Source organism: Grus americana, chromosome 3, assembly GCF_028858705.1.
Source record: "Grus americana isolate bGruAme1 chromosome 3, bGruAme1.mat, whole genome shotgun sequence".
In the NCBI taxonomy this organism is placed as follows: Eukaryota; Metazoa; Chordata; class Aves; order Gruiformes; family Gruidae; genus Grus; species Grus americana.
Window position 1 is genome coordinate 80,103,193 of NC_072854.1, and position 26,807 is coordinate 80,129,999.

The window sequence follows — 26,807 nt, forward strand, 5'->3', positions numbered from 1 at the left end:
CTCTGTATGTAAGTGCAGAGAGGTCAAATGCCAAGTCAGCATGTCAGAAAGATAAAGGAGAAAGGAAAAGTAAGCTATGAAGTGCAGAGAAGGCAGCACGAACACAACAAATGCTTTTATCACTAAACTGAGGCCAAACTGAAAGTATGTGAACCTAACTTATAAGTTTGTACTCCTCCATGTTGTAGCAGAAGAGATTGCAAGAAGGGGACTAAATTGACATTGGAATTGGATTGATCAATAGATTAAGATGAGATGAACCAAACTGACTCTTAACACTCAGCTTCATCCTCACCATGAACCGCTCTGGTAAAGAGAGTTTTCTAAGAAACACTAGCACTTCCAAAGATAGAAAATATTCAGCATTACTTCTTGAAAAAATTTAATAAGACAAATGTCATCTTAATACAGGTAAATTGTACATCATAGATTACATGTTTATAAGTGAACTGAATTAGTCTTTTCGTAACTGGACAGTTTCCTCTTTAATTCCATCTTTTGTGACAACGCAAATCTTAAGTGCATCTCCAGTGTACACGTCTCTCTCGGCAGCAGAAATGAAGACATCTTTAACCAGCTGCAAAGCCTTTTCCAGCGTCAGAGGTACATGTTCCACATTTTGCATGTTCTTGAAACCAATCTAAGGAAGAAGAAAATGCAATTTAAAGGAAGTACGTTCCATCTAGCATGAAAGCTGTTTCAGTCTCTGCACTAGAATGCGCAAATTTAGACAACTTAAAAAGAAGAAACAGTTGGTCTGGCTTAGAAACCCAAAGCTGGCAAAAGTATTATTCCTCCACACACTTTACAGATGCGCAATCAGAACTTTGCCAATGCTGATCTTACAATAGTAACTAGTAGTAGATCCAATTAAAGCAAGTACAGCTCCTCCCACCCATTCAGCATACATAAGATCGCAATGAGCATTCAGATCTGATCTAATTTTTCAGAAACTTCTCACTGGGTTAGCAGTATCAGAATGGCACACAAGCCTTTTTTCTAGACGTTCTGTAGTTAGGAACATTTCTTAAAAGAAAATATTCCCAAACATACCTAGAATTAAAAAATAACAATCTATATTGGAGCATAACTAGTCCTATTAAATAGTGTATTTTAGCTGATAAACTTCAGTGTCCACTTAAGCATCAGAACTGGAAAAGGAGGGGGAAGAGTCACTTACTATGCCTCAAACTCATAAGTGATAAAAAGCAACTTATGACAACTTTGTTTCTGCAGAAGATATTTTTATTTTCTTTATTAACTAAAGTTCAAAACTGAGTCAAAGCTGAGAACCTGGAATTGTTTAAAAAAAAAAAAAAAAAGGAAGGAAAGATTCTATTCCTTTTTCAGCTGATAAGAACCAAGGCTTATTGCTTTTTTAAGCACAAAAGTTGTGTTGACATCACGCTCAACTGACCAAGCAATACCAATACCAATGTCAGAGAATAAAATCAGTAAAACATGCTTTGGTATTTCTCTCATTCAACAGTTAACAGCTTCAATTAAATATGAAAATAATATTCAAGTATTTTTAGACGGATTTAACTGAATAAGTTTCCAGCAGTTTTATGTAAGAACATTCTTAGAAAATGGTGTCTGAATTGTACAAACCTTAAGACTTTTAACAAGTCTATGTTAAGTAGAATTAGTAGGTGTATATGATACATTTTATCTTCTTAATTTATTATTATTTCATGCTAAGTAACATGAAACCAGGACACAGGCATATTTATGTTATCAGTTAAGGAGGAAAAAAAAAACAACCAGAAAAAACCCCAAACAGCTTGTATGGGAAACATAATCCTCCAATCAAAACATTTATCTGTATTTTAAACAGGTAGCCTGCTGTTTGTAGTATATTAGAAACCTGAACAGATTCTAAAGCAAAACTTTTGATTTCTCCTGAGAAGGTAAACCACACAATTTTTATAAATGTATGGATTAACAGTCCTACCTGTAACACATTTAAAACTTCTCTCAAAAGTAATATTCCCCAAAATTAAAGCTACATTTAAAAAAAAGATAACTATTTTACCTGGTTATCAAGCAAGGGTTGCAGCATGGCACTTGCTGATCCACCTGCTTTGAAAGAATCTCTCTGGTATGAGCCTACTGGATCAAAGCTATATACTGCTCCCTTCCCTGGAGAGAAAAAAAAAAAAATCTAAAAAGATTCTCAATACTGATAAGCACTTCAATCAAAAACTAGCTCTCGAATACCACAAATCCCAGCAAACCTTTACCAAAAAACAGTGCAGTATGTTCAGACCATGCTTTGTACAGTAGGCTCACTGTGGTTGTGGCCTGGTGCTCTACACAAGGTTATCTTCAATATCTAAGCTATAACCATGCTCTGACAGATGCTTTCTACAGTACTTACCACAGAAAAATTGCTGATGCAGAACATTCAAAGCAGGAGAACATGCCAGAGCACAGTGCTGCACAAAGAGCTCTGCTGGTTCTAAAGCTAGCACGAAGAGGCAGTTTAGCCATTGTTCTTGAATTACCTCCAGAGCACATGCTCAGATGCCTCTGCATCGCCTTCCTAGAACCAGGGACGATGCTCTTGTCCCTTACACACTTCCCTCTGGAGATAGGCCAGGTTGTGCAAAGCTTATCAGCTCGCACCGACATCAGCGATGCAGACACACTGTAGCTCTGAAGAGACATGGATAGTGGAATCAAGCGCACCCTCAGCAAGTTTGCCGACGACCCAAGCTGTGTGGTGTGGCTGACACGCTGCAGGGAAGGGATGCCATCCAGAGGGACCTTGACAGGCCGGAGAGGTGGGCCTGTGCGAACCGCATGAAGTTCAACAAGGCCAAGTGCAAGGTCCTGCATGTGGGTCAGCACAATCCCAAGCACAACTATAGGCTGGGTGAGGAATGGATTGAAAGCAGCCCCAAGGAGAAGGACTTAGAGGTATTGATTGATGAGAAGCTCCACATGAGCCGGCAATGTGCGCTTGCAGCCCAGAAAGCCAACCGTGTCCTGGGCTGCATCAAAAGAAGTGTGACCAGCAGGTCGAGGGAGGTGATCCTGCCCCTCTACTCCGCTCTGGTGAGACCCCACCTGGAGTACTGCGTCCAGCTCTGGGGGCCCCAGTACAGGAGAGACATGGAGCTGTTGGAGAGTCCAGAGGAGGCCACAAAGATGATCGGAGGGCTGGAGCACCTCTCCTATGAGGACAGGCTGAGAGAGTTGGGGCTGTTCAGCCTGGAGAAAAGGCGGCTCTGGGGAGATCTAATTGTGGCTTACCAGTACCTGAAGGGGCCTACAGCAAAGATGGTGAGGGACTGTTTATCAGGGAGTGTAGTGACAGGACAAGGGGTAATGGGTTTAAGCTGAAGGAGGGTGGATTTAGATTAGATGTTAGAAAGAAATTCTTTACTGTGAGGGTGGTGAGGCACTGGAACAGGTTGCCCAAAGAGGTTGTGGATGCCCCATCCCTGGAAGTGTTTAAGACCAGGCTGGATGAGGCTTTGGGCAACGTGGTCTAGTGGAGGGTGTCGGAACTAGATGATCTTTGAGGTCCCTTCCAACCCAAACCATTCTATGATCCTATGATCTGGGTTTGATGAGGACATGCTAGTCAAAGCACAGCACCTGGCCAAGCTTGGCCTTTCCATTCAGACAGGCTGCACCTGATTTAATAAACTGGTCAGTGCACTTGGCAGCACAGCACAGGTAGCTGAGCAGCCCTGATAAAGCTAGCACAGATCCAAGAAGTAACACTAAATCAAACCAAATCAATCTTGCTAGACGCAAATTAAGCCCACACACGCAAACGTGCACTCTGATTCTTATCAGTTGCTACAGCACCCTCATAATCCAAGATTTATCATTATGCGGGGGAGATTAATCCCTTTCCAGACTCCACATACTGTAGACTTGTCTTAGCAAGACTGGGAAAGCAGTATAAATGGTAACAACAAACCACGGGGAATGGTTGAAATTATTCAAACGAGACCACCTCTGAGCTCCTGCTCAAAGCCAGAGAACACTGTATTTTAGCAACTCAACCAAATCATTGGACAAGAGCCCAGCAAGTCCTAGAAGGGCTGTACATTAAACTACAGCTTCCATCTAGAAGTCATGATTTTCATTAGAAGTTAGTTAACATTTAAAAATCACTTTGTAGAAACCTGTTTCTAGAGTAAATCTTCATATTAATAACCTCTACCACACTTACAGGCCTGAGTAAAATACATACAATTTCACTGCTAACACCTCCTTTAAAGACAGAATTAAGAAATCCAGAAAAGCTGTTATAAAGCGTTCCAGTCCAGAGTAAAGTATGAGAGGTAAGCAATGTTAGCAGATTTCACTTGTAATCAAATAATTATAGTTTTTAGACTTTCAGACCTTCAGACATGAAAGATCAAGTTAGTAGCAGAACTAGGAAACAAGTCAGATGCATAATATGCATTTGACCTGTGTAAGTACCATAATGCCTAAAGGTAGGTGTTAGAAATAGGAACACAAACTTAATTACTCCATCACTACACCCAAGATGTAAAAGGATAGCTATTCACCTGCAGAACTTTTAAAAAAAAAAAAAAAAAAAAAAAAAAAAAAGAGAGGCTAAAGTCTTACCTTCTTCATCAAGTCCACCAATTATGTTATAAACATAGTAAGGAAAGAAACGTCGAGAATACAGAATCGTAGACAGCATTGCTGCAATAGCCCCAGTAGTCATGGTCTTGTTATTGGAATGCTTGTACATCTGCAAATGGTACAGCGCATCCAAGAAGAAAGTCACACACTAAATTTTATACTCAATCAGGATTACATTCTCTGTAACCTCACTACAGAAGAATCTGATGCTAAGCAAGATTATTAACTATCATGATTACTGAAAACACACTGGTCTAAAAGTAAAGCCTTCTTATAAGCCAAAAATTAACATTTTTCCAAAGTTTTGCAAAGAATAGATGTTGCCTCATTAACGTTATCGTCTCCAGCTCTTCCATTCTTTGAATTTGTGATGTTACACTTAGTAAGAGCACAGCATCAATTTCCCCCGCCTGATCTTTCACTAGCAATATGGTTATGATATAAACACTTGAAGAAAAACAGCAAAAAATATATTTAAAATATATCATATTATTGGTCTCAAACATGATACTAAGAATATAGGTTTCTAAATACAATAAGATAGTTAGCTACCTTTAATCTTGCTTCGATAATTTTAGTAAGGGTAAGGCAGTCACCATGGAAACCGCTGCATCCAATGACCGTTTGTTCTGTTCTGTAAAATGTAAAATTTTGTTGTGATTTTAGATTTAGTATGAACTATACCACTGTCTTACACAGTAGATTATTACGGAAACACCAAATGTATTTTCAGTTTCTCTAACACTATCAGTTGTCTAAAGTGCAGTAACAGATATTCTGTGTATAAAAGGTAACTGCAACCTACATCTTGGAGAGGGCTCCTTACGTGCAGGACCACACAGATGTCTCTCTTCAATCCTCTGACTTCCACAGCAAGACTGACAAAAAGAAATTCTTAATTTCTTCATGCACCCCTAACTCTAGCTATTACCATCCAGTCTTGCTAGAGGATCTGTTTTGAGATGAGGAGCCTGTTACATTGTAGCACTCAGCCCAGTTCTACTCCACCTGGGCAGAAGACTGCCTTAAGATTGTACAATGCTTATGTAACATTTATGCTGCAGGTGGTTTTCTGTGTCAGCACAACAGAAGTTATCTGGCTGTGGATGCACTGGAAAAGGTTAGCTCTTTGTTTAGTTTCAAAACATTTCATGAACACTAAGGGACACACATTTGAAATTTAAATTCTAGTAAATTGGTGAGAGTCTACAAACATTCACACATACTTACAGACTAACACAAAGCAGTCATTGAGAAAACAATTTAAATTGAAATCTTCTCTCAGTCTGTCACAAAAATTACAGAAAGTGATCATGTGCAGTATGCACACTGAACCACAGTAATTTCCATTTGGACAGTATCAAAGATGTAGTAAGGAGTTAACCAGGAAAAACCTAAGTTCACATGATCTTGTGCCATCAACAAATGAACCCACCATAAACAAAAATATTATTTACATAGCTGATGGCAGTCTACTAGGTAAGCACCTGCTACAGTCAAAAGAATGTCAACAATATGTATTTTTAAACCAAGGGGACGCTATCTAGGTGAGTCAAGATAAGCATACAATGAGCATAAAAAGTTCAATAATGGAACTCTGACAGGTTTACCTCTCCTAAGACAAACACCTCTTTGAAGTGCCAGATGGTTAACTAGAGAGACACAGTACGACTGGCAGCAGTGGGCACACTGGTGCACCAACACCAGGAGTCCTTGCAAAGCAGAACAAGTTACCACAGCATTAAGTTTTGCTACAATTAAGATAAAAGTTCTTATTATCAAGCCAAAAAACTACCTAGCTTACATTAAGCCTTGTATCATGCAAAAACATTCTGTTATCAGCTAACTTCAAGAGCAAGCAACAAGAAATCAGGCTGTATTTACATCATATCTTGCATTATAGCAAGAGTCACCATGACTCCAAAATCAATTTTATTACTATCCTTTTTTTTCTGACAATTCTGCTTAAAGAAAATGATGGATCATTCCAGGCAGGTGACATGCTCATCAATACCACAGATCTTTGATCTGTATCAATTTTTACAAGATCCGGACTTACAGTTTGTAGCATTTTGGACTGTCTCGGCAGTGAATTGCATAATCTTCACTCAGTCGTGTGTCAGAGGCAACAACACAAAAGTCTTCTCCAGCAATCGCCAACACAGTCCTTAAAGAAGGGTATTCATATAACTGTGACTTTTAGCACAAACATTTTCTTAGGCAACAGAGGAACTGACTAGATAGTAGTTCTATATCCAGACTCACATTTTGTCAAACATCTTATATTCCTTGCTATGTTTCCCACTATGCACATCCCTACATGTGACTCAGACTGGAGGAAAAAGATACCAGACACACTGAAGAAAATATACATCCATGATTCTCTAATCGAATAACTGTATGGAAAGTTGATAAAGCAGAATTTCTATACAATGCAAGAACCAGACTCAATGGACTAGCAATTTCAGTTGCCTGCTAATTAAAGATTCATCTTTCTAAATCAGTTTGGCTCTCCAAGCAAAAACACTGCAGCTAAGTACTAAGCATTAGTATCATTATACTTAAATTATCATTGCTTTGTTAATCTGATATTATCCTGTGTTATTTACTTCTAAATAACTAGTTTTGTGATTGCCACATATGTGCTACCATTAAGTAACAAACAGATGTCCTTTAAAAAGCAGTTAGGTATTATAAAAAAAAAATAAAAATAACACTATCTTGGCCAGATCCTGTCACCAACTCAGAGCGAGTGCCTGTAAAACATCACCCACCTTTAACAGCTACGACAAAGTAGCTTTCAACCCAGTTATACGTTTAAAAGCTGGTAATATGACCATTGCATGGTTTTCCAAAGTCACTATAAAGAAACAACCCTGCGGGGAACGGAAGGTGCTTATTTTGACTGGTAAAAGTTCAGGGACCCCGAGTGTGCCAAAAGCCACACAGACATACAAGAACACCCAGAAGAGCTGCAAGGACCCGCGGGACGCTCAGCCCAGGACAAGGTCGAGCCCACGGCAAGGCCGACCCCAGCTCTCCCCCGGGCTGCCCCCCTTTCTCTGCAAAGAGACGCTCGCAAGAGGAGACAAACCCTCACAGAGTGCCGGGGGGAGGCAAAAGTAAGACGAGGAAGACCCAGCCCTACCGCCACTCTCCTCAAGGCCCTCTCCCCCGGGGAAGGGGGTGTCTCAGCCCGCCCCACCCCCCCGCCAGCGACTCCTCACCCGCCGTTAAAGGTGTAGGGAGAGAAGCGGTACTGTACAGGCCCGCCGAGCTCGTAGCCCATGTCAGGCCTGGAGTCCGCGTAACCAGCAGTGGACAACATCCTCACAACCCGCCTCGGTGCTGTCTCACGGCAAAATGGCGCACGGGAGCCGGAAGTGGCGATCTACCGCTCTAGGAAGCCAGCGGTGGCCTCATCTCGTCTGCTCTGGAGGACGTCAAGCCCCGCGTGGGCAGGCGGTGGGGGGCGCTGGCGCGGGGATGCCCGCGCGCCCGCGGCCGTTGGGAGCCGCGCCGGCCCGTGCTCTGCTTTCACCGGGCCGCTCCCCGGCGGCCTGTGGGCTCCCTGTGTGCCGCTCCCCGCAGGGCCTTTCCCAGCCTCGGCTTGGCGGGGCCTCCCAGGCACGGCGCGCAGGTTCTTGCCCGTTCCAAGCGCTGTCAGCCCCTGTGTTCAGAGTGTCCGGTCATGGAATTGCTTCCACGTTGATAGCAGGCGGGTGAAGTGATCAGAGACCACCTTGTGTTCGGGCAGACGGGGAGCGAGGTGGCTCCTGCTCTGGAAAAGGGGGGAGCACGTCCAGAAACGCTGCAAAGAGTAAGGGCCAGGAGGCACTCGGGGTCCTCGAGGTGGGCCGTGGGGCGCGGTGCCAGGCACCACGGCACAAGCAGCAACACGCAGGAAGGGCTGGGGTAGAAGAGCAGAGAGGCGCCAGGGGTGAAGGATGGGGGAGCAGGGAGTCGCAGGGGACGTGTGTGATGCCCTAGAGGAGAAGCGCATCCCTCTGCTTGGGAAGAAGAGCTGCTGTTGCCTAAGTCCCCGTGGGAGCTGTGCGCTGCCGGCAGTGAGAGCCGCGAGGCGGTGGCGCTGCAGGGTGCGTGGCTCTGCGGCAACGAGCAAGGGGCGGCGATGCGTACAGCTAGAAAATGGGGAACAACTTTCCAGCACACGAGCCCGTGGCCAGGTCTGGTGCAGGAGCCAGGTGTGCCATCGCTGAGCACTGCAGGGAACAAGGGCCCCTGCCCGTCCAGGCGAACCGCCGGCCGGCCCCGCTGCTTGGGCTGGAGGGCCCGCAGGCTGCCAACAGCCCAGCGCCCACCTCCCTACGCCCTCAATGAAGATGGCGGTGGGGAAGGCGGTGCAGACGCTCGGCGGAAGTGACGCTCTCGGGATGCGCCGGCGGCGCGGGCGCGGGGCGCAGCTTGGCTCCCGCGGGCGTTGTGCGGCGGCGGCGACGGAGGGGTGGCGCCGGGAGCGGCAGGTATCGTCTGCGCCGCGCCCGCCTTTCCCCCCCCGCTCCTTCCCGGGACGCCGCACGCCCCGCTGCCTGGGGAGGAGGGGGACAACGGGTGCCAGCGTTAGCGGGGCCTCGATGGCGTGGGCCGGGCCGAGCCTGGAGGGTGGGGGCGGTGCGCGGGGCCAGGATCGTTCCGCACCTCCCCGCCGGCGTCGCCGTAGGGCCGGAGCCCTCCGGGCCGGCCGGGGAAGCAGGGAAACGATCTCGCGGCGGGGAGGTGGCGGCTGCCCCCTGCCCCCCTTCGCGGGCCTCCGGCCCGTCTCGGGGGCGAGCGGTGGCCGTTGGTGCCGGGGGCGGGATGGCCGCGGGCAGCGGTGTGACTGCGGCGGTCACCGCCATCCCCGGGCGAGGGCGGGCGGGAAGCGGGGCGCGGCCCTGCCGGCGGGGGCGGCTGCGCGCTCCTGCGGCCGGTCGTCGGGCGGGTGGGGGGCCCGGACGGCGCGAAGAAGCTGGAAGGGTCGTCTCGTGTCCAAAGGGTCTCTTCCCGAGCGCTGCGGTGTGTTGGGGGAGAGATCCCGAGAGGGGGCTCGGGGGTGCGTCGGGGCCTTCTCCGGGGTGACTCTTGGCTCGACAAAAACGTTCCCCAACGTTTGTAGTGGGGATGGGCGCAAGCCACGGTTAGATGGTTACAAGATGGACCTCTGCGTAAGTGGTGTCCTAACTGCGGGTTCTGGCGTGCCTGCTATCTCTAGACTTGTTACTAAACAGCTGCGCCGTTGAGGAGTTGACTTTGCTTCTTCTGCGGTAATGTTTAGGTATCTAATTTACCCCCTTCTCCATGTTGTAAAACTTGGCTGCTCTGTTTGAAACCTTTGGTGAGGATAAAGATAATATTATCTTATGGTCACAGGGGGAAAAAAAAAACCATACCTTTTCAGCTGCACTATAAATACTAATGTAATTCTGACTTCTCATACCTTAAAAAAAAAAAAGCCAAATAGGCTTTCTTCAAATTTTGAGGTGGTCTACCTCTTGCCTAAAAATGGCCTTCAGTATTTTTGGGCAATAGGTATCTAGTTAAGACAGCTATAATTTTATGGAAAAATATTTTATATCAATGTTAAACATTTAAATTCTCCATATAACATTTAAATTCTCCACTTGTGGTGTTTATTTCCAGAACACAGCAACAGAGCTGTAGTTAAAAAAAAGATAAAAAAACATGCATACATTTCACTTGTGTACCTGAAATTGGTTTTCATGTATTTCTTTTTTCCTCATAAAGTACATGTCATTGTTGTTTGAAATGTGTTAGTGCTTCGTTTTGTGGAAGTGGATGGAAGAGGATTTCCTAGTTCTGATTTGACCAGCGATGCTTCTCCCATAGAATAAAAAATATTTGTGAAAGCCCAAGCCTTAAAATGGCCAGAAAGAGACTTAGAAGCAGTGTGTCAGTAAGCTTGTCAGTTAGTAGTCAGTGGAATTCAATTAAAAAAAAAATCAGTGCTTTTCCAGCTAAAGCAGAGCTTGGAGTAGAATGAGCATTAACAGCTTGAGTTGTTTGTGCAGGAGGGTTCGCTTAGACAGAGGCCTGCTCGTGTGAGTCAGGTTACCTGCCAGGAACTTCAACAGAAGCATGCTGCAAAGGTTCTGTAGAGCGTGCCTGAAAAAGGTTATTTTTATGCATTGCGTGTGTGCGTGCATGCGTGTGAATGTTCTTATATATATTTGTATGTGGGTGTCTCTTATCTAACTCAGCAGCTGATAGGTTTGCTTTCGGGTTTGTGTGTAGGTATTACTGTCAACATACTACTCTTTCTCTTTTCAGGCTTTGATTAGTATTTTAGCCTCATAACGCCCATTTCTCTGGAGCTGATGTTTTCCTAACACTTTCAGCTTGGCTTAAAAAGCTACTTTGCTGGAATGTTTTAAAGGGTTAAAAACCCTCTAGGATTTGAAGTTAATTTAAATTAATTGAAGAAAATACTTCTGGCCTCACCAAAGAAATAACTGGAATCATGGATCAGAACAACAGCTTGCCACCCTACGCGCAAGGCTTAGCTTCCCCTCAGGTAAAAACAAATGGTGCAACTGTGATCTGAATTTCTTTGTGAAAGTGTTTTCCATTTGTTGCATGTAACTTCAAGTTTTTTGTTTGCAGATCTGAAAAAATTCTGCTAGGTATAGAATAAAACTATAAAGCGCAATTTGAAAACCATCAATTTATATATCCAGAGGTACAAGAAACATGCAGATATATGAGATTCCTTTAAGTTGAAACATGACTGACAAGTTGGAAATATTAATTTAATTTTGGTGGTTGCCCTTTAAACTAACTTATAGATAGTGGACTGTAGCAGTGCTGTGAATGCATTTGGTATGATGAGCACAGTCTTTGTTCAAACAATTGCAAGTTAAATTGTGGATCAAAGTTGAGACATGTTTGCAAGGTAGTGTGAGAAGCGTATCAGCATCACTGGCTGGAGATGAACAATGCTAGAACTGGCAGATTCCTAGAGGTAATATTTTATTCTATACAAGAACTGCATTTTCAAGGGCTTTCTGTTTTTAGTGACTTACTACTATATACCTCAGTTTTGATATGATGAACTTACGTTGATTTATTTTTAGATTCCTCCTGAAAACTTTTTCTCTTAAAACCAAGGTGGAGTCAACAGGATCTGTGGTTTGTTTCATGCTTTCTTCTGTAGGGCGCAATGACTCCAGGAATTCCAATTTTTAGCCCAATGATGCCGTATGGCACAGGACTGACACCACAGCCTGTCCAGAGCACCAACAGTCTGTCCATCCTCGAGGAACAGCAGCGGCAGCAGCAGCAGCAACAAGCAGCGCAGCAGTCGACATCACAGCAAGCGACACAGGGAACATCTGGTCAAACTCCCCAGCTCTTCCACTCACAGACTCTTACCACAGCCCCTTTACCGGGAACCACGCCTCTGTATCCCTCTCCAATGACTCCGATGACTCCAATAACTCCTGCCACACCGGCATCCGAGAGCTCTGGGATAGTGCCACAGCTACAGTGAGTGTCCCATGTGTTGGTGCAGCCTGTCCTTTCTCAGATAGCCCTTTAAATACTTGGGACCAAAGCCGCAGCAGGAATTGGGTACTGCATGTTCGTGAAAAGGGAGGTCCTGACAATTTACAGGTCTCCTCTAGCAATATGAGTAATTTTTGCTTTTATTTTTAGCTTAGCTTTGTTACTAAACCACGTAGTAATATAAACATTTTCTTAGCGATTTGTCAGCCATACATCTTTTAAGCTTACCAGTGGAGGACGTTATATATGTCTTCATTTAGCATCACTGTAACTTTTAACTCTACGCACTCTAGGAGTGCGTCGTGCTTCAGCTATAAAGTAGTCTGGGTTGATAATCTGGTATTTCAAAATACGTGTAACTTGAAACATATTCTCATTTGTAATTTACTGGATACTTGTGACCTGTTCACAGAAAAGCAAATAGCTCCACTGTGCATAGAACTGCATTGGTGAGGTATTAAAGCAGAATACAGGAACTATCACAGCTGAAAGGGAATTAGAAGGGTCCAGGGGAAGAAACCAGTTGCTAGTCTAGGAGCTAGAGCTGAGTTGTACTTAATATCCCGTGTTCCCTTTTATAGTTCATGGCTACAGCTGAGTTTGTAATAAGGGGAAAAACCCTAGAACGAGTTCTGGGTTTAGGTATGAAAGTATTTTCACTGAACTTTAGTTTTAAAGAGACTTTTACAGCAATTTATGGAAGGCCCAAAGAGAAATGTGAGTTTTGCACTGAAAGAGTAGTTACTTGTATTTCTTTTTTCCCCCATTGAGGACCTTCAGATTTCAGGGTTTTCCTAGAAAACAAGTTTCCAAGGAAACTTTGCATCTGGCAACTTCTCTTAAACTTTCTAGAGACCTGCTATCATATCACCTGGCAGTGCGTTTACCTCCTGGGTCATTCCCACTTTGTCCTGCACCCCTTCTTCCCCTTTGAAGGGCATACTAAGGAAAATGTCAGATGGTACTGTTGCTACCTCATTTTCTCCTGTTTCCAGCAGCTTCCCTGATTGGGGTGGGGGCTCTCAGCATCAAGAATTTCTCCTGCCAAACTGAAATAGAGATTCTTCTCAGGAGACACTTTTCATAATAGCTGGCAGATGAGAAGGAATCAGCAATCATGCCTTAGGAGATGCTGCCTTATAAAAGGAGGTTCCTGAGCCAAAACACAGTTCAGTGCTCCTGTCAGGAAAGATGGAAAGATGTCATTCAAAGTTATTCAGAGAAACAAATTTAAAAGAAAAACCACAAAAACCCAAATAAAATTAATCAAGTTTGGTTAAAAATGAGGAAGACGCATGAATTCTTTATTGTCTTTTTAATGTATTTCTCTGAACTATCTTCAGGAATATTGTGTCCACGGTAAATCTTGGTTGCAAACTTGACCTAAAAACTATTGCGCTTCGTGCCCGAAATGCTGAATACAATCCCAAGGTAAGAGAAATGTATTGGAGTTCATCCTATAACAGATAAGTCAAAGGCACAGGTGTATAGTTTGCTGAAATCAATTGAAAGACCTTCCTACTATGGATGCAGTTTAATACTGTAGTTAAAGAAGAAGTCTTTAATAAACTTATAACATTCTGTCAAACTGGTAAAAAGCATTTTTTACACTGATGTAGCTGTGTTTTACACCTGGTTGTAATTTAGTAGTTTTAGAAAGAACACGGCATATTTAGGAAGAACCTAACCAACAGTGCAGTACACTGGCAGAGTTGTTTGTTGTAGAGCTGGCCTCTGCTACTCTTCATATGGGCACGTTTGTTCATGGTGCTCAGAAAGTTCCTTTTTCATATGACTGTGAACTGTCTGATGATGAAGTCTTGTTCCCTGTCTGCCAACAAGGAGAAAGGAAGGAAGAATTGAACTCGTGGACTCCTGCCAGAGCCACGGTTGGTCTCTGTATGCTGTGGTTTCCTCCACCACCTGGCTGCTCCCCTGGAATTCCTGCAGTTGCAGCGCAGTCACCGGGTTTTTATGGTCTTGCTTCCCCTCTGAGCTCCGTTCCTACCTGTTGCGCCCCAGCACTCCCGCCATCTCCTTGCTCCCAATGGCTAGGTTTGGTGGAACAGCAAAATTAAATTGATTTTTCTTTTTGTGTTGACTTCTAAGTTTCCTGCTGCTTCTAAATAGCAGTTTGTTAAATCATGGGGGTTTTTTTTAGCTTGGGAAACTGAACAACAGGAGAGGACCTGGAGCATTGAATCAAGAAAATTATGTTGCTTCATTTTTCATTTGGGTGGCTCCTCTTGGAAATGTTATCTTTGCAACCACAGTAGTTGGACACTAATAAAAGTTTAGATGTGTAGTTGAATTGGCTTGCCTTGGGAAGGCTTCAGTTTTCCTGGGGTGTGGGGTTTTTTTTGTCGTGGTTTTAATATTTGGGATTTTGCTACAGTTTACCTGAACTCTGCTCTCACAGATTAAAGCATGCTTGCAGGCATATGTGATAGAAACTTACAGTAACAGTTATTTATCAGTGATGCTGTTACATAATTGCATGTGAGTAAGGTATCAGTGCAGCAAAAATTTGAGCATGCTGTGGTAACTGTTAAGGTAGGGGTAGGTGGCTGTGTAAAACTTGTAGGCTAGAAAAATCAATACGAAATGCTGTTTTCCACAGTGGAGAGAAAGAAGGGTTATGTAACACACTCCTGACTTTTAGTCAGTACATTCATCTATCGGAGAAAGATGGTGCTTGGCTGTGTTATTTAAACCACAGTTTGACAAATGTGTTGTTAGGTAACCCACGCTACTGCCTTGGTTATGTCAGCAGAACAGTTTACGGGACTGCATGGTGAGCTGTTTCAAGTTAAATAAAACAGGCAAACAGAGGTTTGTGTCTGTCCACATCAGTTTCCAGTATCTCTTGCTTCAAAGAGTTTAAGAATATTTGTAAATGCAGGCAGAGATGTTACAATACTTAGAATAAAAAGCTAGAGCTAACTGGGCTGCTGTGTTCTGCTGCGGTAGTGGAGGTGACTTCTCTTTACACTGAACTTTGATCTCCAGCTGTTCTGTTTGCCGGTATTCTAACACCGTCCAATTTTTCAAGACACAGAAATAAAACAGGTCATAGAATATTTGCAGATAGTCTTCCATCATGCTTATAACAGATCAGATTTCAAGATGTGGAGGATTTTAATTTCTTATTAAGATTGTCTCTGTTGCGAATGTTAGCATTACTTATGTGTTGCATGTACAGTAGCAAGAGATCAGCTTAGTAAAATAGGAATGCAATGACAAATATCCTTCCTGTCTGACTCTACCTCTTAGTGTGTGTTTGACACTACTTATGATTTAAGCATTTCAAGTAAATTTTTAGTGATCCATAAGTATGTTTGAACTTAGTATACTTTCTTAGCAATACAGTGTAACTTGCTACTTAGATTATGCAAATTTGGTTTTAATGTACTGATTACAGCAATACATCACTAATAGTCTCAACGCTCACATTTCAGCGTTTTGCTGCTGTTATTATGAGAATAAGAGAACCACGTACTACTGCACTTATATTCAGCTCTGGCAAAATGGTGTGCACAGGAGCGAAAAGGTATGTTTAGGCATTACAAGCAAACTAATTCAGGCTGTCTTTTTCTCTTGTACTGTGATGTTTTAGAAGTACTATTATTTGTATATATACAACAAAGATGTACAGGTACTTCCCAGTTATTTCAAACAGACTAATAGATGTTTCTACACACTATGTCTTTTCATTACTGAAAGGACTTCCCTATGAAAGGGGAAATGATAGTTCTGTTTCTGCAGCTCTTTCATACAGGCTGATGAACTGGTTTGCAGAGGTTATTGTATTCACTTTTTGGCTTTGCAGTTACCTTTTTTTCCTAATAATTTAAAAAATTCAATGACTATGCACTGGAACCGCTTAAGTGGTAGGGCGGGTGGCAGAGGAAGAGTGATTTTATATTTGAATAGTTTCATTCATCACAGGACAAGAGCTCCAAGTCTCTGGTCCCCATAGTCTGATCTGTTCTTAACACTGAAGCATAAGAATTGAAAACTAAACATAAGCTTAACTCCAGCGGGCAGGAGACAAATTCTGCTCTGAAGAAGTCTGTTAGGAATCCAGAAGGAATAAGCTAATGAGCAGAGATGAATGACTAGAGCTGTACCGGAGACACTTTCTTTGCCTGGTGACGCTTGAAATTCAAGTTGTCTTATTCTGCCATAGGAGCAACCAGATCCTCAGCCACTTACAAAACTGAAGCAAACTGAGTCTGCAACAGCATGTAAGGCCGTGCAGTTGTGTTAAACCCAGGTTTGAATGCTTGGGCTGAATCAAGCAGAGGATTTTGGCAGTTTACAGATTTTTATAGAAATAAGCATTTTCTAGCAGTAGTAGTTCAAAGTTGTTCTACACTGAAAACTTAAGAAACAGTTTTTCTGTCACATTAGAGAGACTCGGGTCGATATTTTAAGAGTATGAAACGTGGAGTTATCATCTACTGTTTTCTGCCTCATGAACAGCGAGTACAACAGTAATGGCGTTCAGGATCCTAGTACCAAAATTAGCATGAAAACCAGTGCTAGTTGTTCATTTTGGATGTAAAAATTTTGCATGTGACCTTCCCCTCCCCCTCAACACAGATATATTTTCCCCCCAGTTAAATATTTGTGGTTTAATGCTATTTGCTTCAAGTAATACTTAACTGAGGAAATAATACGGGTATCTCTTTCTCACTCCAGTGAGGAGCAATCCAGACTGGCAGCAAGGAAGTATGCAAGAGTTGTTCAGAAACTGGGTTTTCCTGCAAAATTTTTGGATTTTAAAATTCAGAACATGGTGGGCAGCTGTGATGTGAAATTTCCCATCAGATTAGAAGGACTGGTACTCACACACCAGCAGTTCAGCAGGTAAAAAAAAGGTTTGCTTATGTTTCATTCTTGCTGCACATTGACTAGCTTTGAGACATCTGTTTAGATTAGTCCCTTGCACCAGAGGGAAACCTGCATCCTTGTTGCCATTGCTGCTCTGCCTTGGGTGTAACTGAAGTTGCCCAATATGAGCTATTGCAAGGATCTTCCCTGCTACTGTCTCCAAATTTCAGTACAGTCTACATCTGCTCTGCCAATTGCTGCAGTCCTGCCAGATGAAAGACTGGAAGCATGTTTAAACACTGTCACTCTCTTCTCTTACAGCTACGAGCCAGAATTGTTTCCTGGCTTAATCTACAGAATGATCAAGCCAAGAATTGTTCTGCTTATTTTTGTTTCGGGAAAAGTGGTTTTAACTGGTAAGTGAAGACAGTCTCTAATTCCCACAGGTTAGATTTAGGCTGTGTTAGAGAGAACACACAATGATACCAAAATTGTGTAAGCTGCTAGTTACTTTCCTTTAGAGATGACACTACTGAGAAAGGACGGATAGTGTAGTCTTCTGTGGATGCGAACACACAAAGCAAACCACACATTTGACTAAATCCATGTAAGCCGTGGTCATGAATCCTAATCAAGCATGCAGGTGCCCAAAAAGCTGTAAGAGCACAGGTAATGTTTCTGGCAAAATCTGAAAGTGTTTCTGTGTGCTGGGCCTGTGTGCCTGAGCTGACTGTTCTTTGGCAGCTTGGCTGGGGGCTGCTGCCATCTTCCTTTGATGCAGCAGCCAAAGAAGGGGAGATACCCGAGCTCTCGGACCTGCTCAACCTCAGACACTCCACCTATCCCCTTGCGCCGAGTCTCACTGTGGAGAAAAGAAACCCCACAAGACTCGCAGGCAAAAGGAGTGTGCCCCTGCAGTGTGGCTCTGTGTTCTTAGGCTGTGCTCCTCAGGTGTTCACACTCTCCAAGAAAGCTCCACCAGTTGGGCCTTTCTGCAGAAACATCCCATAGGGTTGTGCTTTGTAGTTGGGTCTCCAGCGGAAACTAAGTATAGAAAAATCCCATTTGCAAGTGTAGCATAAGCATGAAGATGCTAATGAAAGTTTTACCGGTTATCAGACTAAACAGTGAGAAGGCTGGTAATGGATGGTCTATGTGAAATGTATGTTAAAAAAAAAAAAAAAAAGATCATAAAAATAGGTATATATGGCTATGCATAGGTTTTATATAGAGTCACATTCAAATAAACATTCTAAAAGCTAAAATGAAGTATTTGATGAAAGGTACAAACTAACTTAATTCCCTCTTTTTTTTTTCAGGTGCTAAAGTACGAGCAGAAATCTATGAAGCATTTGAAAACATCTATCCTATTTTAAAGGGATTCAGAAAGACAACGTAACGGTTTCTACACCTTTCAGAGAAATCGGGGGTATATTTGAAATGGTATTGCATATGGCACAGCAGTAACAAGAGATGGACTTCCAGTGAAACTGCAACACCAGGACTTGGACTATTTCCCAGTTAGTGCCTACTTCCCTGATACTCAAGGGGAACTGTATTACTGATTATGTCTACTGAGTTACTGTGAGTTGCTTTACTGGGCTGTTCCTGGAGCAGTCCCTCCAAGTTTTATTTATATTCTAGCTTTTAAATAGTTTTAATGCCAGTTCTATTAATAGAAAATCTGTAAGTTGGTTTAAAAGACAAATGCAACTGTGTCACTCAAGTGTATAAACCACTTAAATTGCCATGTATATAAGTTTTAACTTCCTTCCATAAGACCATGGTTTTTATAATTTTCAGAACTTAAGGTTTTAAATTTTTTCAATTTGAAATTTCTTTGGTGCCAGACACATTCCCTCTTTCCAGTACTAAGCAAGACAGAATAAATTTATTAATGAAAATGGCTCACTGTACATATATATATAATATATACCTTCTTTCTCTTTCGTCCTTCAGCTCCACATGTACAATAAACCCTGTTTATACAATTATGGGAATTGTCTTAATGAATTTTAAATTTACCCTGCTGGTAGAGTGAAATACGTTGAAAACTGTTTTTTAATTTAGTCTGGATTTTTCAGTAGCACATGCACTACTGTCAGTGACTTGTCTTTTTGAGAGAATCTCAACAATGCTGTGGCTTGCTTACCAGCAGCCATATCCTTGGCAATGTCTAGCTTGAGTATTTCTAGTGTGTTAAAGCAACAGAGATGACTGGTTAAAGTAGCATGTGTTGCCTCATGTTCAGCAGATGGGATTTATGCAAGTCTTAAATAGCTACACTTAACTGAATTGGAACAAAAGATCCCCGCTTAGCTTCTAGAATTTCTTTCAGTTACTACTTTTGTATTTTACCAACTATGACAGTCTCACTATATTAGTGTTCCTGTAAAATGTCAAAGCCCTTCCAACTTGAGTCAGTATGTACATAATCTTCCCTCTGAACTGTGCTTGAAGCTTAACGGGCTGAGAACTAAAAATAAACTTTTTTTCTCCAGTAAATTTCCAGTAATAGTAACCTCCTTTCTATGACTTGCACATTCTTTTAAACAGCTTTTATCTAAAACTAACCCAAATGTGACCGTGGTCGTCTTTATTTACGAAATTGGTGTTTCATTCCGGACAAAATGAAGTTTTGACTGGCTTTGCTACTGCTCTGTTTGCAAATCCTGAGTTACCTTAATCCTTAAGTCTTCTCTACAGCCCCCATAGTGGTGTACGCTGGTGTTTCTCCAGGCATTTTAATAATTGTTTCCATTGATCTTATCAGAAAGCTGCTGTTTAATAATGTAGCTTTGCCAGGTTAAGTTCCAGCTGCCTGCACAGTGCATCACCTGCAGTGCCACTGAATCCACTGTGTGCTGTCAGCTAGCGAACATTCCCGAGGGCTCTCGAACAGAACTGTATGCCTGTGCTTTTGCAGGACCCTGAACTATTACCAGCTCACCTGCAAAACTCTTACCTCTGCAGGAAAATTTGGAGCCTTAAGAAATAGTTTTTGATAAAATCAGTAAAGCTGTACGATAGTGACTTAAGATACTGTTTGCTGTTCCATGACATATACCAAGGCTTAAAACTACCTTTTTAGAAATTAAGTTCTATGATGACCAAGCAGCTTATTATTAAAGCATTCCCTGCCTGCTCATTTGAGTATTATTTCCAACATCTAAATTAATATAAAACAACCCAACAGTGGGCCTAGGGCTTTCATCAAATCACCTTCAGAATCGCTGCCAAGCAGACATAAGTGGTTTGAGCAGGATAAAGGAATACCTAATTGAAGTAAATGTTATACTGAGACACACACACAAGAAAAGCCTTATCTTTCCTGCAAGTGTAGCCATATCCACACGAGCAGTTAATCAACTACCACAGTAAATTCAGCATTATGGTTTCATTTTTCTCTTGCCTTGGCTATATGACAGTCAAATATCAGAAAAATCCCTGCAGAGGGCACTTACTTATTTTTGTGCTTCACCAAAGAAGGCAGACTTAAGGTACAATTCAGGCTGAAAACGTGCTGCTCCAGGCAGTAAGTAACAACACAAACATGTTCTGGTGTGGCTGGCTTTGCTTAAACTGCTTCTGCACCGCAGACTCCCATGCAGAAATAGTTTAACTCAGTTAGTTAATAGTTTCAAGTGAGATAAAACACTTCATTTTTGTGCATTTTATCTAGAATAACCACTCAATCAGAACCAAGTTAGATTCAGTGTACCTTTTGAGCAAGAGAAGTGAAGAAGTTCCACAGTGAAAGGCTACACAGCATTGTCATAGCTGTGACTTCTGCACACCTTCTGAGCCTGAACGCTTGAATGATCTTACCGTGGTCTGCTCTTCTCTGTGAGTTAATGGTCATTTTTGAGTAGTTCAGTCGCCCACAAATGATACTTTCACCAATCCAAAAAATATTTAATCTTTATTTAAACATTCAGAACACTGAACAAATGCATCTGGCTCCACTACCAGGCTGAAGTAAAAGCTCCTGTGCAGCACAAGAGAGAGGCTGCCAAGGTCTACTTTTAGTAGTTCTATCATTGTTACAAGACGCAGAGATCTTGGTGACTTCAATTACCTGTTTGCCAAGTGCAGAGGTGCACTGAAACAAGGCAAGTATTCCATTTAGCTGGTTCAACTTAGGAACTTGATGGAAGTTCAACAGAGCCTGCAGAGAAGTCTTGTTTCCATATGAACTCTTCCAGGTATGCATTTCCCTCACCGCAGTTGTTGGCACATGTGTAAACCACCAGTGTTCCCCAGTCAATGCTCTCTCCAAGGCTGTCAACCTGAAGATGGTTCAGGAGCTGCGGCATAATCTTCAAGGAGAAACAAGGGTTTAGAGGCAGGCCGCAGCTCTCTACCCCCTCCCTGCATCTCCTCCCCAAGAAGCGTCCAGCCTTCATTGTGTTCTCTTACACCAAAATCCCAATCAAAACTACTAAGTAACACAGCAGCTCAAATAAAACCCATCTGGAATTCCCAAAACAGCATAGTCGATGCACACAGAATTAAAAGCATGGCCCTATTTTATCTATAGGACTTTTATTTGACTAAGTGTTGCCTGATTTGTCAGCCTCCTTCCATTTGAAATTATCTTCATAAATATGTTTTGGTTTTGCATGACATTAAGTGTATTCACCATATATACGCTTCTAGCACTCAAAATTCTACAGCTGAATACTTCCAGCCAGCCAGATTTCCAATTCACATCGTGCAGGATTTTTTTTTTAAAAAAAAAATATACAATACCAGACTCCTGTTACTTAAGAGATGGTTCCATATTCAGAAGTTGCCATTTTATGGCAAATTAATCAAGACAGGAACCTGCCTTCTATATGTGAAAGTCTTATAGGAAAAAGCAGTGACAATAGTAAATAAGGGCTCTCTACAATTTAGCATAGTTAGTTTGTGGCAACTTCAACTACCCTGCTCTAATTACAAGCCAGCACCTAAACACTTAGAACCTGTTAAGTCTGAACTACATTACCTATATTACCTTTAAATAAATTTACATACCTGGAATTCAAAAATCCTTTTGGCACCACATAAACAATTCGGGATATCTTTTTCTTCAGGAATATTTTCACCTGATACCCAAATTGGGCCTTCTCCTCCTCTGCAGTATCTAATAATCTGAAATAGAGCACAAGTTTAAGTTCTCAAGATTGTCTTTTCATCTTGGTATGAAATTGCTATCTACTAACATAGACAAAGCAGTGAGACAGTGCAGAAAAAGGTCAGTTCCTTTAAGTAACACCCATGGCAAAGCCTATCAGTTGCAAATGCAGTATTCTAAATAAGACAGGTTCTTTATATAAGTTTTCTTAACTATTTGAATCATGCAAGTATTCATACAGCATTTTTTCAATGGTCCAGGGATAAACTGCAATGATTTGTATTTCTGTAATGAAGGGACTCAGGAATGCTACATCATGTAATTTATAGTCTTGAGATGGAGTAAGCGCAGATCAATAATTACCACATAGAAGCGTACAGAAAAGTCAGGAATGCAACCCAGCTCTTTCTGTTTGCAGTGCTGCACCTAAATGCAAGGGGACTGTCCTAACATCCGTGAAGGAGGCATTTTCAGGCATTTGTATCCTTTGTTGTTCTGTTACTATCTAAATATTTATACAGTAAATGAGGATTATCAACAAGAGGACACTTTCACAGATGAGCCAGCATGGGGATGGCGAGGGAGGGAGGTGATGCACCCACCCCAAGCAGAGGAGGGAACAGACTCAAAGTCTCTAACTTTCTGGATGTGCACCCTCCCCCCTCAGCTACCAGGTAAATCATAGAGAGAATTTCTTCTTCCTCCACCACTTTCACGGATTTAGGCCTGTGTTTCCTTTGAATGGAACCACAAACCTTGTTTCTGTTTGACAACGTGGCTTTTTTCAGCCTCATTTGTTAGCAAGAAATAGTGGGTGGGAAGATTTCTGTTTTAAATAGTTGAAATTTTAAAGTCATCACTACTTTGTTAAACCTTAGAAAAAGCCACACTACTCCCCTGCCCCAGCTGGTGACAGCGACACAGCTCCTCACTGCAGTTTTGGTTCTGCTGAGAAGGAAAGCCAACAGGGCCAAAGGCTGGGGAAGAGTGCAATGGTTCACCACCTCCTTTGATTAGGACCACTTCACAGGACAGCAGGTCCTCCTTGGCTTCAGCACCCCTGTGCCTTCTCATCCTGACCAATTTCTGTTTGAGTTAGATAAGCAGGTACTAAATTCTTACGTCAGCAGGAATCAAGTTCTGCATGCAAGGAAGATGAAGGTATGTTGGTTAAGGTGTGTGGAGGATGAGGAGGCATCCCCATCCCCATTTCTAACCGCAGGTATGAAAGGCAGCGAAACATTTTGCAGGTGCAGCGGGATGCTGTGCCAGAACCCTTAAGTTCTAAGGCTGCCCCATCTTCTGACCTGCTCTGGTTCGGCAGCTACTTGCTCTTTGAACATTTGGAAGATCTTGTCTTCTTCAGTCTCATGTTTTGCCATTGCTTCCAGTGTCTCTTCATCTAAGGCTTGAAATGCTTCACCTAAGCAAGAAAAAATAAAAACCCAAAAGATTACAGGCTAATGCAAGACAGCCACAAATTAAAAACAGTATTGCACCAGTAAGTGCATTTTACTCTCGAGAATCATTCCCAGTATAAAGCACTAAGACTTTTTTCTTCCTTCTGGGCCATATTAAGATTCAGTCATACACAGATCCATTTACTAGTTTTAATTGCATTTTGAACACAGATATCAGTAGTAGAATGCTGGAAAGGGAAGGAGTTAATCTACCAAAGTTTATGGCTCCCAGCAGCGATCGCTGAGGCTGCTGAACCTTCAGAATGTGACATCTGGAAAAGGCCACCTGTGCCGTGCACGTGCCAGGCTTCAGTTTCTAGCACTGAAGAGTGTATCTGTTACACTCCCATGTTCACATCAACGTGGGGCACTGAGCAGTCGCGAGACCACTTTAGACCACAGTAAGGGACAGCTGGAACCCTGTAGCACCACAGACTCTCCACGCCGGGCGTGCAAAGCCAGTGTGGTGAGCTGCAAACACATCGTGAATTTGGGGCGGGGGGGTTGGGGTGTGTGTATGCCTGCACTTCAGCTGCTTCATTAAAGGTCAAAGTAGCCTCAGAACAGTTTTCTTCTAGCACAGACGAGGAGATTTGTGAAGTATTTTCTGTAAATTAAGACAAACTGAACCAAGTCAAGCCAAGACCATCTAACTCAATCTCCCAACAGTGTCCAGCAGCAGATGCTCAGGGCCCTGTCTTTCACACTGGCATTGTTCCTTACCTGTGGGAAGCACACAGGGACACAGTGTAACTCCCAGCTGCCTCCAGCTTCAGGGCAGCAACAGTCGCTTCAACAGCTCCTGGGGTTGGGGCTTAGTAAGTCTCTCCCCTAAAAGCAACTTATATTACGGGACGCATACAAAAAACTTGCATCACAAATGACTGTAGATGTAGCCCTTTGTCACCAGTGGTTAACAATGAACACCTAAAAATCATAGTATTTTCTATTTTAAATATGTAATACTGGCTTCATTAGGAAGAATTACACAGCATCTTATTTCTTACCTGCACTGCCTGTAGCTCTGAGGTCCTCTTGTTCTTTTCGGTCCTTTGATGTATCTGCAGCTCCTTGCTCATCATCGGGACCTACACTGCTGTCAGCAGGAAATTCTGGTTCCTCAGGTTCTATCAAAATTTCGTATTCTGGAAAAAGGAATTCATTATGCTCTGGAATTGCATCCGCTGAGTCATCTACAAAACAGAAAACAGACACCACAACGTCATCTCATGTTACATGTCCTTCGCCCCAAAAGCTACACAGCAAACTACATAGCAAAAACACAGCGCAAACATGAGCAAGGGCGATTTACATCACTGCTAGAGCTCATTTAGAGATAAGGAAGATTTGTATTAAGGACAGGAGAAAACTACAATAGGTGATGCCTTGCTTTGAATCATCATAAATCTACAAGACATGGAAGACAGACTAAACAGTGTTAGCAGCTGCATTGGAAAAACTCAAACCTGCAGTGTGACAGCTCTGTGCATATCTCATTCTGATTAGCATACGCACACAAGTCAAGCGTGTACCAGGTGCCCTGAGGCCACACCATTTTTCCTTATTTTTCCTTTGCATATTACGAGTAGGCAAAGTTTCCACAAATGCATCAAGTATACCCTCCGTATTGGCAGTATTAACTACGTGCTAGTATGTTTCAGGTTTCTGCTGTTTCAATTAAATGTTTCAAATGTTTGACCCATAACTTGATTTGCACAAATCAACACTTAATGTTCTGCTTATTTCCACTTCTACAATCAAAGCTTTTGGGACTAGCATCCCACAATGCACAATGGAAAATGCATCACACCCCCCAAGTTTCATTGCACCATTATTAACGTGATACTTCTGAAGACTAAAAAAATACTTCAAATACTCTGTACTTGGCCCTTTAACAACCAGCAAACAAACAAGCACATGAATGAGGCAAGACAGCAAGAGAGGGGACGGCTTAAGAAAAGGGTCTCTAACACAGCACACTCGTGGCGACCTTCACAGGATCCTGTGAATGCATCACCTTCCTATGTTCCTTTATAATTTATGAATAAACCATCTTACAAGTAGCTTGCAAAGGGAAAAAATCGGTCCACATCCTTTCAGCTTTTTATGACATAAGGCAGACAGAAAGAGGTCTTTGAAATAGACCAAAGGCATGACTTAAACTTATTAGCCTTCCAGGAACAACAAAGATCCTACATTCTTATGCCGCTGAGGTGAAAAAAAGCACCTGACAATTACTAACGGTTTCCTTACAAAACACAGAACAACACAATGGACACGAGCTTCTTTTTTCTCTCTTCTGCAGGCCCTTACCCCGCTGACAAGCAAGTTCGGCACACTGAAAGGGCCGCTGCCTTCGCAACGGCAACGTTTCTTAGCGAACACGGAGCGATGCGAGCGCGTGCCCCCACGGCTCAAGACGCGACGGAGCCAACGGCCAACTCACAGCGCTGCCCCCTGCCCCGCCCGAGACCCACCTCCAGCGGCGTGCTGCCCGCAGGACCGCCGGTGCCCCCGCCGCCAGTCCAGCGCCTGGTGCTCGGGGCCGCAGTAGGCGGCGAGGCGGCAGCGTCCGCAGGCGCGGGGCCCCAGGCAGCCGCAGACGCGGCAGAGAGCGGCGCCGCCGCGGAGCCGGCGGGGGGGCGCGGTGGAAGGGTCCGGCGGCGGCTCCTCGGGGGGCGGCTCCTCCGGGTAGGTGTCGTTCCGCCGCGGCAGCTGGTTTCGGAACACTGCGGGCGAGAGGCGGCGGTCAGCGGGGCGGCGGCCGGCGGCCCTCGCCCCCTCCTCACCCACCGCCCCCCGCCTCACCGCAGAGGGGCCCCCGCGGGCCCGGCAAGCGGTAGCAGGCGGCGCCGCGGCAGGCGAATACGAAGAGGGTGCGGTGGAAGGCGTCGGGGCGGTCGAGCAGCGGCGCGTACAGCTGGAGCAGGAAGGCGCAGGGCTGCTGGCAGCGGCCGCAGCGCAGGGCGGCGGGGCTCGGCAGCCCGGCCTCGCCTAGCCACGCCGGCCGCCCCCCGATCTTGCTGGGGAAGTAGGCGCTGCGCAGCCGCCAGGCCCCGTCCGGCGCCGCCGCGAAGCCCAGCTCCACGCCTGCCGCCATGCTGCCGCCGGAAGGGCGGCGGGTCGGACCTCGTCTCGCGCCGGAAGCGCCCGCCGCCAACGGCCGCGGCGTGTTCCGTTCCCCGTTCCTCCCGGTTCGCGCTCCTTCGGTTTTCTTAACGGAAAGGGCTGGGCACAGACAGGCGGGGGGGGGG

The 26,807-nt window shown here is 43.8% G+C and overlaps 3 protein-coding genes across 6 annotated transcripts; 1 reads left to right on the forward strand and 2 right to left on the reverse strand.

Annotated features, from left to right (window-relative positions):
• Positions 1 to 365: 365 nt before the first annotated feature.
• On the reverse strand, positions 366 to 8,005 carry PSMB1 (proteasome 20S subunit beta 1). Its single transcript, XM_054819504.1, has 6 exons — positions 7,845 to 8,005; positions 6,677 to 6,784; positions 5,170 to 5,251; positions 4,597 to 4,726; positions 2,036 to 2,142; positions 366 to 640 (listed from the first exon to the last, which is right to left on the reverse strand). The coding sequence occupies exons 1-6, from the start codon at positions 7,943 to 7,945 to the stop codon at positions 455 to 457; spliced, it is 714 nt and encodes a 237-aa protein (XP_054675479.1). The 5' UTR covers positions 7,946 to 8,005; the 3' UTR covers positions 366 to 454.
• Positions 8,006 to 8,123: 118 nt separating this feature from the next.
• TBP (TATA-box binding protein) lies at positions 8,124 to 19,495 on the forward strand. 3 transcript variants are annotated; one of them, XM_054819501.1, is made up of 8 exons: positions 8,124 to 8,437; positions 10,906 to 11,149; positions 11,789 to 12,120; positions 13,482 to 13,569; positions 15,597 to 15,688; positions 16,843 to 17,010; positions 17,296 to 17,390; positions 18,294 to 19,495. In XM_054819501.1, the coding sequence occupies exons 2-8, from the start codon at positions 11,096 to 11,098 to the stop codon at positions 18,371 to 18,373; spliced, it is 909 nt and encodes a 302-aa protein (XP_054675476.1). In that variant the 5' UTR covers positions 8,124 to 8,437; positions 10,906 to 11,095; the 3' UTR covers positions 18,374 to 19,495. The 3 variants fall into 3 exon arrangements, with proteins under 3 accessions (XP_054675476.1, XP_054675475.1, XP_054675477.1); XM_054819500.1 differs by lacking the exon at positions 8,124 to 8,437 and adding an exon at positions 8,986 to 9,101; XM_054819502.1 differs by lacking the exon at positions 8,124 to 8,437 and adding an exon at positions 9,685 to 9,892.
• A 1,382-nt stretch (positions 19,496 to 20,877) lies between these two features.
• Positions 20,878 to 26,752, reverse strand: PDCD2 (programmed cell death 2). 2 transcript variants are annotated; one of them, XM_054822688.1, is made up of 6 exons: positions 26,362 to 26,717; positions 26,031 to 26,282; positions 24,561 to 24,746; positions 23,401 to 23,516; positions 21,994 to 22,110; positions 20,878 to 21,293 (listed from the first exon to the last, which is right to left on the reverse strand). In XM_054822688.1, the coding sequence occupies exons 1-6, from the start codon at positions 26,651 to 26,653 to the stop codon at positions 21,114 to 21,116; spliced, it is 1,143 nt and encodes a 380-aa protein (XP_054678663.1). In that variant the 5' UTR covers positions 26,654 to 26,717; the 3' UTR covers positions 20,878 to 21,113. The 2 variants fall into 2 exon arrangements, 1 of the variants encoding a protein (XP_054678663.1); XR_008576695.1 differs by lacking the exon at positions 20,878 to 21,293 and adding an exon at positions 23,098 to 23,233 and having other exon boundaries at positions 26,362 to 26,752.
• Between the last annotated feature and the right edge of the window lie 55 nt (positions 26,753 to 26,807).